This window comes from Theropithecus gelada, chromosome 4 (genome assembly GCF_003255815.1).
Source record: "Theropithecus gelada isolate Dixy chromosome 4, Tgel_1.0, whole genome shotgun sequence".
Lineage (NCBI taxonomy): Eukaryota > Metazoa > Chordata > Mammalia > Primates > Cercopithecidae > Theropithecus > Theropithecus gelada.
In genome coordinates, this window is record NC_037671.1 from 45492240 (window position 1) to 45504722 (window position 12483).

General features: G+C 49.8%; 1 protein-coding gene across 4 annotated transcripts in view; it reads left to right on the forward strand.

Annotated features, from left to right (window-relative positions):
- Window positions 1-12483, forward strand: part of PTK7 (protein tyrosine kinase 7 (inactive)) — an 82689-nt gene that overhangs the window by 50945 nt on the left and 19261 nt on the right. For 2 of the 4 annotated variants that reach the window (XM_025382459.1, XM_025382462.1), the window contains exons 3-11: window positions 152-254; window positions 658-848; window positions 939-1089; window positions 2431-2579; window positions 2834-3100; window positions 8977-9110; window positions 9264-9399; window positions 9534-9653; window positions 12227-12376. In XM_025382459.1, the coding sequence (XP_025238244.1) occupies window positions 152-254; window positions 658-848; window positions 939-1089; window positions 2431-2579; window positions 2834-3100; window positions 8977-9110; window positions 9264-9399; window positions 9534-9653; window positions 12227-12376 (1401 nt within the window). The remainder of the gene's footprint in view (window positions 1-151; window positions 255-657; window positions 849-938; window positions 1090-2430; window positions 2580-2833; window positions 3101-8976; window positions 9111-9263; window positions 9400-9533; window positions 9654-12226; window positions 12377-12483) is intronic. The other 2 variants (XM_025382461.1, XM_025382463.1) reach the window with 2 other exon arrangements.

Below are 12483 nucleotides of genomic sequence, written 5' to 3' on the forward strand. Positions count from 1 at the left end.
CCTGTAGCCCCAGCCTCAGCCTCCAGGGCTTCCTTGTGTCTGTTGGCACAGAGCCTCGAGGTTCCACAGCTTCCTGCTTGTCCTCCTTGCCCTCTGCCTTCCCGCCCTTGCCCTGCTCTGCCCCTCACTGCAGCCATGGCCTCTGCTACAGGGATTGAGGCAGGTCCTGTGGTCCTGAAGCATCCAGCCTCAGAAGCTGAGATCCAGCCACAGACCCAGGTCACACTTCGTTGTCACATTGATGGGCACCCTCGGTAAGGAGTCAAGGAAGTGGGGATGGGAGAGGGTTATTCCAGACAGGGATGTCTCCCCACATCCTGGACTCTATGCAGATGTTACCTCGCTCCATTCTGTGACCACTCCTTCCATCACCACAGTGTTCTTCACCCCGCCTCCCCCGAGATGTTGCCCTATACAGGCCCCTGGTGACCTGAAGAGTGGGCCACATTGTGTGTAGAGCTGAGAGATCTAATCTCAACTTGATTCTGTCCCTGAATCAGAATTACTGTGTGCCCTTATGCAAGTCCCTTCCCCTCCCCAGTCCCCATTTCTCCGTGTATAAAGTGAAAGGTCTAGCCCTGACTCTCTCATTCTGTATCCTCTCCACTGGCCACTGAGTACCCCTCCCCCCAACTGCTGACTGTGTCTGCCCTGCAGGCCCACCTACCAATGGTTCCGAGATGGGACCCCCCTTTCTGATGGTCAGAGCAACAACACAGTCAGCAGCAAGGAGCGGAACCTGACGCTCCGGCCAGCTGGTCCTGAGCATAGTGGGCTCTATTCCTGCTGCGCCCACAATGCTTTTGGCCAGGCCTGCAGCAGCCAGAACTTCACCCTGAGCATTGCTGGTGAGCCTGGGGTGGGGGCGGAAGGGATGAGGTGGGTACAGGAGGGCCTCACCACCCAGCCTGCCTGCTCCCCCATCTTTCCCTCTCCAGATGAAAGCTTTGCCAGGGTGGTGCTGGCACCCCAGGACGTGATAGTAGCGAGGAATGAGGAAGCCATGTTCCATTGCCAGTTCTCAGCCCAGCCACCCCCAAGCCTGCAGTGGCTCTTTGAGGATGAGACTCCCATCACTAACCGCAGTCGGTAAGGCATCTGGCTGGGAGCGTTCTGTATCATGTACCACACACATGCGTTCTCTAGAAGGGGGTGCGGTTCGTATCACAGACATCACAGATTTGTACATGTATTATTTCAAATTTCCAACAGACACAGTTGAATGTTTTGCTTTTATAAGATGAGTCTAACACAGGGAAGAGTCTCTAGGAGGAGCTGTTTTCCAGTTTGCACAAAGGCCCTCTGAGCTAGTGGTGGTTCTACTTTTCTCTCCCCACTGCCCACATGGGTCATCTGGGATGGAAGGGTAGAGACCCCAGGGATGAGAGAGACACAGGAGACTTGGTAATCAGGTGGTCACAATCTAGATAGCATGATCCAGTGTGGCAAAGACATCACACACACACACACACACACACACACACACACACACTTTTTGGAGGAAGCAAACACCTCTAGAAGGTTCCAGCCCCACTGCAGGGACTTCTGTTCTTGCGTGGACCCTAGGAGAGCATAGAACACCTTTGTAGTATTGGGCATGACCATGGTCCTTGGGGGTGTGACTTCCTAGGCTAGGGACTTGGATGCCACTTGGCTTCAGCCCTGAGGACATCATCAGTAGCCTGCCTGGTATGGCTGAGGGGTATCTGACTCTGGAGCTGGGTGCCCTATCAGCGTGGCCCTGTGGGATGGTGGCTCCCCTGTCTTGACAGTTGCACATGGTGGCTACTCTGTGTATTAGACCATTTTAATGCTGCTGATAAAGACATACCCAAGACTGGGCAATTTACAAAAGAAAGAGGTTTAATTGGACTTGCAGTTCCACATGGCTGGGCAAGCCTCACAATCTTGGCAGAAGGCAAGGAAGACCAAGTCATGTCTGACATGGATGGCAGCAGGCAAAGGAGAGAGAGCTTGTGCAGGGGAACGCCTCTTTTTAAAACCATCAGATCTCGTGAGACTTATTCACTATCATGAGAACAGCATGGGAAAGACTTACCCCCATGATTCAATTACCTCCCACTGGGTCCCTCCCACAACACGTGGGAATTATGGGAGCTACAATTTAAGATGAGATTTGAGTGGGGACACAGCCAAACCATATCACTCTGTCTCTCACCTGCATTGTCATTTGCCTCATCGCTTCCCGAGCTGATCTCTTGTAGTTGGAACACACACCTGCACACACACCTGAGCAAGTGTATGCAGGCACACACACCAGTGTGGAGTATCAGCTTCCTTCTCTCTGCGCTGTTCCTGGTCGATTCCTTGCTACATTTCCGACTTTTGCAGGAAAGGGGTTCCCTTGCATTCCTTTCCAGAAGTAGGCCTATTGGCCACTTTCTCCAAATTGCACTCTCCCCTCTGCAGCCCCCCACACCTTCGCAGAGCCACAGTATTTGCCAACGGGTCTCTGCTGCTGACCCAGGTCCGGCCACGCAATGCAGGGGTCTACCGCTGCATCGGCCAGGGGCAGAGGGGCCCACCTGTCATCCTGGAGGCCACACTTCATCTAGCAGGTGAGTCTCTGGGTCTGGGGTGCTGACGTGGGGACTGCCTTTAACATTTTTGGCACATAGAGATTTAGGCTCCTGTTTTTACTCAGCAGCTTGGAGGGCAGGGGAAGAAGCGGATGCTGGGGGTAGGAGGAGGAGATGTAGAGGGCTTCAGGGGAGGGTTTGGCTGGAAAAGGGCCTAGGCTTGCTGTGGGAGAACATCATGTACCCTGAGACCCACAGTAATCGGGCCATTCCTCCCACTTATATCCTTGCAGAGATTGAAGACATGCCTCTATTTGAGCCACGGGTGTTTACAGCGGGCAGCGAGGAGCGTGTTACCTGCCTTCCCCCCAAGGGTCTGCCAGAGCCCAGTGTGTGGTGGGAGCACGCAGGAGTCCGACTGCCCACCCATGGCAGGGTCTACCAGAAGGGCCACGAACTGGTGTTGGCCAGTATTGCTGAAAGTGATGCTGGTGTCTACACCTGCCACGCGGCCAACCTGGCTGGTCAGCGGAGACAGGACGTCAACATCACTGTGGCCAGTGAGCACCTTTGCTCTGAAGGTCAAGGAGAGGTGGAGGGGAACGCAGGTCTGGGTGTGATGGACAGAGGCTTCCCTGGTGCTCACCTGAGGCCCTCTCAGTTCTGGGCCCTGCAGGCTTGGAAATCAGTTCACTATTGGGAGTCGGAGTAGACAGTAGAGAGCCAGGCACAAGGGTTAGGGTGGGTGCTCCGGAGGAAATAGTGACAGTCCTCACAGAAAAACGGTCCTCTGGGTGCAGAGGAAAGAGCAATGGACTAAGAGTCTAGAGACCTGGGTCCCACTATGCTCCCAACGCACAGAGTGACGATGGTAGCAAATCACCCACCTTACTGGAGTTCAGCTCCTCATCCATAAAATGGAGCCAGTAATCTACCTACCCCACAAGGTGGTTGAAAAGGCCAAATGAAGTAGATGAAAATGATTTTTCTTTTTCTTTTTCTTTTTTGGGAGGTAATGTTGGACAAAATTATAGGTGATTTTAAATTTGTTTTAGTTTGTTATGCTTTCCAAATTTCTTTATTAAACATATTACTTATGAAAAAAAGGGGGAGAAAAGCAAGAAATATGAATGAAAGTACACATGATAAACCATTTATATCTGGCTGGGCGTGGTGGCTCATGCTTGTAATCCCAGCACTTTGGGAGGCCGAGGTGGGTGGATCACAAGGTCGGGAGTTTGAGACCAGCCTGACCAACATGGTGAAACCCCATCTCTACTAAAATTACAAAAATTAGCCGGGCGTGGTGGTGCGTGCCTGTAATCCCAGCTACTCAGGAGGCTGAGGGGGGAGAATCACTTGGACCCAGAAGGCAGAGGTTGCAGTGAGCCGAGATCGCACCACTGCACTCCAGCCTGGGTGACAGAGTGAGATTCCATCTCAAAACAAAACAAACAAAAAAAACCCTTATATCCTTGCTACAGGCATAGGGATTTGTTTACTTATTTATTTATGCCACGCCTTGTTCCAAACCTTTTGTGGTAGTTTAAAAGGATACACAATAAAAATTACAATATGCATACAGAGACAGACATACGTACAAACTATTTTACAATCTGCTTCTTCCACTTACCTTTATATTACTATTATCTTTCTGAGTGGGTAACTTTGCAAAAAGATTTGAATATGAAAGTGGCTTTGTAAATGTGAAGTTATGATGCTAGTGTTCCCATTAGGATACTGAAATCTTAGAAGACATGCGCCCACGCTCAGGCAGTGATTTGGGTGGGAATCACAGCACACGTGTAACAGGTGCTCAGGACACTCACAGTGCAGGTGCAAAGGCAAGATGCACAGTCAAGCCTTCCTCCAGTTGAGGTCTGAGAATCACCTGCTTTCATTAGGGATACTTTTTCTTTTTTTTTCTTTTCTTATTTGAGAGGGAGTCTCGCTCGCTCTGTCCTCCAGGCTGGAATGTAGTGGCGTGATCTTGGCTCACTGCAACCTCTGCCTCCCAGGTTCAAGCGATTCTCATGCCTCAGCCTCCCAAGTAGCTGGGTTTAAAGGTGTGTGCCACCACACCCGGCTAATTTTTGTATTTTTAGTAGAGGCAGTGTTTTGCCATGTTGGCCAGGCTGGTCTCAAACTCCTGACCTCAAGTGATCCACCTGCCTTGGCCTCCCAAAGTGCTGGGATTACAGGCGTGAGCTGCTGCGCCTGGCCTCGTTAGGGATACTTTTTAAAATGCAGGCCAGGTGCAGTGGTTCACACCTATAATCCCAGACTTTGGGAGGCTGAGATGGGAAGATCTCTTGAGCCCAGAAGTTTGAGACCAGGCTGGACAAGATAGTGAGACCTTGTGTCTACAGAAATTTAAAAACTTAGCTAGGTATGATGGTACACACCTATAGTCCCAACTATGTGGGAGGCTGAGGCTGGAGGATGAGCTCGGGAGTTGGAGATTCCAGTAAGCTATGATCACAGTACTGTACTGGAGTCTGGATGACAGCAAGACTGTCTCCAAAAAAATGTCTAGGACATTGCTGGAGCCTTGAAAAAAAAGAAAAACATGCAGAATTCAGGGCCCCACTCCACAGCTCCCAACCCAGACTCTAGGGGTGGGAGCCAGGCAGGTGTGTATTTAACAAGTGCTCTGGGTGATACTTCATGTGTGCTCAAGTTTGGGAACTACTGGCTTTAATCAGTCATTCCACAGATGCTAACTGAAGCTGACACTGACTGAGCCACACCAGTGTCCCTTGCTATGCTCTGAGAAGGAGGCTTGTGGCATTTGAGAGTGTGTGATGCAAACAGGGCCAGATCAGGTGCTGGGTGTTAGAGGGTAGAGCCCAGAGGATGGAGAACTCTGGGAATGCAGTCAGTCAATAGAGATTTGTCGAGCACTTTCCTTGTGCTAGATCTGTTCCCAGTACTGGATGCAACTGTGAACAAAGCAGGCAGAAGCCCCTCTCCTTGTGGAGTTCATATTCTGGTAGGGGTGACAAAGCCAGTAAGAAAAACTATCAAATGAACAAATATAATTTTAGCTGCCAGCACAACAAGGGAGAAAAATAAAATAGGGCAAGTGATAGAGAAAGGGCAGGGCCAGAGGGAGTTTAGGGAAGACTTGTGTAAAAGGTGCATTTGAGCTGGTATTTAAATTAAGAAGGGAGCCAGCCATGTGATAGGCCCTGAGATGGAGATGGCCTTGTATGTTGGAGGAACAGTAGTCGCCTGTGTGGCTTGAGTTGAATAAACGATGGTGAGAGGGGTTGAAGTTGCCTGAGAGGTGGAAACTGGATTATCTAGGTCTTGTAAAAACCTAGTAAGGACTTTGGCTTCGGCATCAGTTATCCATTGCTACATAGCAAACCACTTCAAAATGTGGTGGCACTTTGGGAGGCCAAGGCGGGTGGGTTACTTGAGGTCAGGAGTTTGAGACCAGCCTGGCCAACATGGTGAGACCCCCGTCTCTACTAAAAATACAAAAATGGTTGGGCACAGTGGCTCACGCCTTGTATTCCCAGCACTTTGGGAGGCCAGGGCGGGTGGATCACAAGGTCAGGAATTTGAGACCAGCCTGAGCAACACGATGAAAACCCATCTCTACTAAAAATACAAAAATTAGCCGGACGTGGTGGAGGTGGAGGTTGCAGTGAGCCGAGATCGCGCCACTGCACTCCAGCCTGGGCGACAGAGGGAGACTCTGTCTCAAAATAAAATAAGAAATAAAAAACCCCACAAAAATTAGCCAGGCGTGGTGGCACATGCCTGTAATCCCAGCTACTTGGGAGACTGAGGCAGGAGAATTGCTTGAACCCAGGTGATGGAGGTTGTAGTGAGCCGAGATCGCACCACTGCACTCCAGCCTGGGCGACAGAGCGAGACTCTGTCTCAAACAAAAGCAAAACCATAGTGACTTGAAACTACAAACAACAGCCATTGACATGCTTATGATTCTGTGGACAGGTTCAGGTGGGCCTGCTCGTCCACCTGGTGTGCTATCAGCTGGGTGTACACATGTTTGTGGTGAGCTGGCTGGTCCCTGGTAGCCTCACTCACCTGTCTGGCAGTTGACAGGGGGTATTGACCAGGGTGCCTTAGTTCTCCTCCACATGGCATCTCCTGTAGGCTAGCCCAGGCTTCCTTACCTGGTGGCTGGGTTCCGAGAGGGCAAAAGTGGAAGCTGCAACACTACCACTGTGTTCTGTTGGACAAGGGGAGTCACAAGTCACCCAGATTCCAGGGACTAGAAAAATATACTATGACCTAGTGCAGTGGTTCATGCTGCAATCCCAGTACTTTAGGAGGTGAAGATGGAAGGATTGCTTGAGCCTAGGAGTTTGAGACCAGCCTGGGCAACATGGCCAGACCCTGTCTCTACTAAAAAAAAAAAAATTAGCTGGGCATGGTGGTATGCACCAGTGGTCCTAGCCACTTGGAAGGCTGAGGTGAGAGGGTTGCTGGAACCTGGGAGGCTGAGGCCACATTGAGCCATAATGGCATGACCGCACTCCAGCCTGGGTAATGGGTGAGACCCTGTCTCACACACACACAAATAAATAAACTCCACCTCTTGATGGGAAAGTGTCAACATCACATTGCAAAGAGATGAAATGGATGGGAGAATTGTTTATGACTATCATTGCAAACAGCCTACCACACCACATTGGATGGGAAGACCTTGCAGGGTTTTGAGTGGAAGACTGATTTTTCAGAAGATCACTCTGGCTGTTTTGAGACTAGAATGTTAGGACCAAGAGTATAAACAAGGAGAGACCCATTAGTAGATGACTGTAATAGTCTAGGGGAGATACTGAAAGGAGCTTGAACAGAGGCAGTAGTGGTGGGGGTGAGGTGGTCAAATTCAGGATATATTTAGGAGCCCCAGTAGATAGGGTTTGTGTAGAATGAGTGTGATGGGGGTGGGGCATAGAGAGAAGACAAGGCTAGCTTTTTGGCTTTCTTAATTGACTGGATAGTTCTATTGACTGAGATAGGGAAAATGAGTGAGCAGGTTTTGGGGGAAGTCAGGTGCTCCCTTTAGCGCACATAAAGTTTGAGATGCCTGTTGGATATCCAGTTGGAAATGCCAGTAGGCAATTGGATTTACAGAAATCAGGATGTAGTTTTGGGAGCCAACCATTCACATTGTATTGAAGGTTGTGGACTGGATGAGTGAATGTGACTAAAACAGAACAGATTTCTGAGGACTGCGCCTTGGCATTTTATGGTGTAATAAGAAGAACGAGGGGCCGGGCGTGGTGGTAGGCTCCTGTAGTCCCAGCTACTTGGGAGGCTGAGGCAGGAGAATGGCGTGAACCCGGGAGGCGGAGTTTGCAGTGAGCCAAGATCGTGCCACTGCACTCCAGCCTGGGTGACAGAGCGAGACTGTCTCAAAAAAAAAAAAGGAAGAATATGAATTTTGGAGTCACATAGACGAGAATTTTAAATTCTATCACTATTGGCTATTAGCACATCACCATTACTGCTGCTACTTTTTTTTTTTTTTTTTTTTAATTTGAGACGGAGTCTCACTCTTCTGCCCAGACTGGAGTGCAGTGGCGTGATCTCAGTTCACTATGTTGTTCAGGCTGGTTTTGAACTCCTGACCTCAAATGATCTGCCCGCCTTGGCCTCCCAAAGTGCTGGGATTACAGGTGTGAGCCACTGTACCCAGCCACTATTACTTCTTTGAACATCTGTTTTCTTAGCTGTAAAATGGGTGTTGGAATACATATCTTGGGTTTTTTTTTTTGTTTTTTTAGAGATGGGGGTCTCACTCTGTTGCCCAGGCTAGAGTGCAGTGTCTCATAGCAACCCTCCCGCCTCGGCCTCCCAAAGTGCTGGGATTACAGGTGTGAGCCACCGTTCCCTGCCTACCATGGGGATTTGTAACTAAGATAATGTTAACTAAGTTAATTAATGTGACAATTAACTAAGATAATGTTCAAAAGACAGTGGTGGCCAGACGTGGTGGCTCACACCTATAATCTTAGCACTTTGGGAGGCCAAGGAGGGAGGACTGCTTGAGACCAGGAGTTTGAGACCAGCCTGGGCAACATAGCAAGACCTCATCACTATAAAAAATACAAAAATTAGCCAAGTATTGTGGTGCATACCTGTGGTCCCAGCTATTTGGGAGGCTGAGGTGGGAAAATCACTTGAGCTTATGAGTTCGAGACTGTAGTGAGCCATAACTGTGTCACTGTACTCCAGTCTGGGTGACAGAGTGAGAACTTGTCTTAAAAGAAAAAAACAAAAAAAAAAAAGGTGCTGGCACCTGGGTCTTCCTTAAAGGGAAACTCCTGCCATCTGAGTAGCATGGGGCTTCTGAACTCAGGGCCTAGAATGGTAGTAGAATTTCTTGGAGTTGGGTCCTTTGGTTTTGGAGACCTGTGAAGCAGTCTTCACTGTTTCCTTCCTGTCCGTCTAGCTGTGCCCACTTGGCTGAAGAAGCCTCAAGACAGCCAGCTGGAGGAGGGCAAACCCGGCTACTTGCATTGCCTGACCCAGGCCACACCAAAACCCACAGTTGTCTGGTACAGAAACCAGATGCTCATCTCAGAGGTGAGAAAGAAGAATGTTACTATTGGATGGGCGGGGCCTTCCCTCCACCTGCCCTCTTCTGTGCTCACCTCCATAGCACTCTTTCCCTGGAGGCGGCCTCTAGGGAGAGGTGGATGTGGGTTCAGGCTCTGAGGCCTCTCACCTGTGCTGCAGGACTCACGGTTCGAGGTCTTCAAGAATGGGACCTTGCGCATCAACAACGTGGAGGTGTACGATGGGACATGGTACCGTTGTGTGAGCAGCACCCCAGCTGGCAGCATCGAGGCGCAAGCCCGTGTCCAAGTGCTGGGTGAGCCAGCATGTCTTGGGGGAGCACCCTTCCCGGCTAGGCAGGAGAGGAAAGGGGAGGGAGCAGCAGGCCTGGGCACAGCCTCTCCAGCGGCCCCAATTCCTCCTCTTTCCACCCACCCTCTGCTGAAACAGAAAAGCTCAAGTTCACACCACCACCCCAGCCGCAGCAGTGCATGGAGTTTGACAAGGAGGCCACGGTGCCCTGCTCAGCCACAGGCAGAGAGAAGCCCACTATTAAGTGGGAACGGACAGGTGGGTATAGTGCCAGCATAGGGTGGGGGCAGGCAGGGCAGTCCGCTGATCAGATGCATACCTGAGGGCCCCGCACCGTGCCCAGAAATGTGGAGACTAGACAAGCAATGCAGGGCTGATGTATAGTTGAGTTAGGGAGGAAAAAGCCAGACACAGAAGAGGTCAGATTACAGCCTTGGACAACATGGAAGACGACTCAAGGCAACAAGTGATTGGATTGGTCCAGACAATGCTATAAAGTCCTCCCTTCTCCCTTTCCAAAATCATTTATCTTTTCCAACATAAAAATTACATGGAGGCCGAGCACAGTGGCTCACGCCTGTAATCCCAACACTTTGGGAAGCCGAGGTGGGTGGCTCACTTGAGGCCAGGAGTTTGAGGTCAGCCTCAAACTGGTTTCAAACATGGTGAAACTGCATCTTTACTAAAAATGCAGAAGTTAGCCAGGTGTGGTGGCACATGCTTGCAATCCCAGCTACTCAGGAGGCTGAAGCAGGCAGAGGCTGCAGTGGGCCGAGATCATGCCATTGCACTAGAGTCTGGGTGACAGAGTGAGACTCTGACTCAAAAAAAGAAAAATTACATGGGCTCCTTTAGAAAATACTGGGAGAGGCTGGGCGCGGTGGCTCAAGCCTGTAATCCCAGCACTTTGGGAGGCCGAGGTGGGCGGATCACGAGGTCAGGAGATGGAGACCATCCTGGCAAACACAGTGAAACCTCGTCTCTATTAAAAATACAAAAAATTAGCCGGACGTGGTGGCGGGCGCCTGTAGTCCCAGCTACTTGGGAGGCTGAGGCAGGAGAATGGTGTGAACCCGGGAGGCGGAGCTTGCGGTGAGCCGAGATCGCGCCACTGCACTCTAGCCTGGGCAACAGAGCAAGACTCTGTCTCAAAAAAAAAAAAAAAAATTTAGCCAAGGGTGGTGGCACGTGCCTGTAGTCCCAGCTACTCGGGAGGCTGAGACAGGAGAATTGTTTGAACCTAGGATGTGGAGGTTGCAGTGAGCCGAGATTGTGCCACTGCAGTCCAGCCTGGGCGACAGAGCAAGACTCGGTCTCAAAAAAAAAAGAAAAAAAATATATATATTAGTTGGTGGAAAAAATGCACAGTCCTGCCATTTATCGTCTTTGGGTATATGTCTTCTTTTTCTGTGTGTATGTTTTTCTTTTTTTACCTAGCAGTTTTATTGTATATATAGTTTCAGTTATTAAATTTACATGATTGGCCAAGTGTGGTAGCTCACACCTGTAATCCTAGCACTTTGGGAGGCTGAGGTGGGAGGATTGCTTGAGCCCAGGAGTTCAAGACCAACCTGGGCAATATAGGGAGACCCTGTCTCTACGAAAAATTAAAAAATTAGCCAGGCATGGTGATGCATGCCTGTAGACATGCTTATTGTAGAAGTAGACAATACAGATAACTACGTAGTTTTAAAAAATATTTTTAAAAAGCGTTTATTTTTATGTTTTTTTATAACTGTAATTTTATACCCTCTTTTACTTACCATTGTCAAGCATTTCCGCACATCTTTATATACTCTTCATGAATATTTGTTTTGATGATCCTAATAATATTTCAATGATTGGATTCACTGTAATTTACTTAACTGTTCCTTAAATGTTGGAGATTTGGGTTGTTAACCTCCCAGCCACCCACCCCCATTTTTTTCATTACTGCAATAAATATCTTTTTTTTTTTTGGTTGAGATGGAGTCTCGCTCTGTCACCCAGGCTGGAGTGCAGTGGCGGGATCTCAGCTCACTGCAAGCTCCGCCTCCTGGGGTCACGCCATTCTCCTGCCTCAGCCTCGCGAGTAGCTGGGACTACAGGCGCCCGCCACCTCGCCCGGCTAGTTTTTTTGTATTTTTTTAGTAGAGACGGGGTTTCACCATGTTAGCCAGGATGGTCTCGATCTCCTGACCTCGTGATCCGCCCGTCTCGGCCTCCCAAAGTGCTGGGATTACAGGCTTGAGCCACCGCGCCCAGGCTGCAATAAACATCTTTAAGCCAAAGTTTTTTTCTGGATTTAGGTTTATTTCCTTTGGGAAAGATTCCCAGAATTGGAATAATTACGCATGAAAGGGGATATGAACATTTTTATAGCCCTTGATGTGAGTTGCCAAATTGTTTTTTAAAAGGTTGGACCAATTTTGACATTTCCACCTAGAGTGAGAGAGTAGAGTTGTAGATTTTGAGGAGGAAGTAGGCTCCCTCTGCTCAGGTCTGGGGGAACTTTCTGGAAGAGGTGAGGCTCAAAATGCATCTACAGCCTGGGATGGCAAAGAGCGCGAATGGGCTCTAGGAGGGAGAAGTGACAGGCAGCGGGGTAGGAACAGGGCCAATCTGGGCCCAAACAGAGTCCGGTTTGGCAGAAGTGAAATGTCACACAGGGCAGTAGGAGGAAGAGGTGAGACTGAAGAATTAGAAGAGGGGTAAATAACGGGGGGCTTCTAACACCTGGCTGAGGAGTTTGGACTTTGCCTGTGTTTTGGAGTCGAGGTGAGGGACTGAGGCATTGTCAGCCATCTGTGTAACCCTGATCTTTCCATAATTTCCCTTTGTTACTCCTGCAGATGGGAGCAGCCTTCCAGAGTGGGTGACAGACAACGCTGGGACCCTACATTTTGCCCGGGTGACTCGAGATGACGCTGGCAACTACACTTGCATTGCCTCCAATGGGCCACAGGGCCAGATTCGTGCCCATGTCCAGCTCACTGTGGCAGGTGCGACCGTGGCAGGGCCCTTCAGCTGGGAGGGCTCTTTAGGGTAGCACCATGTACCCTGCCAGCCCCTTGGCTCACTCCTCCCTGCCCCTCGCTGGTCTCTTTCC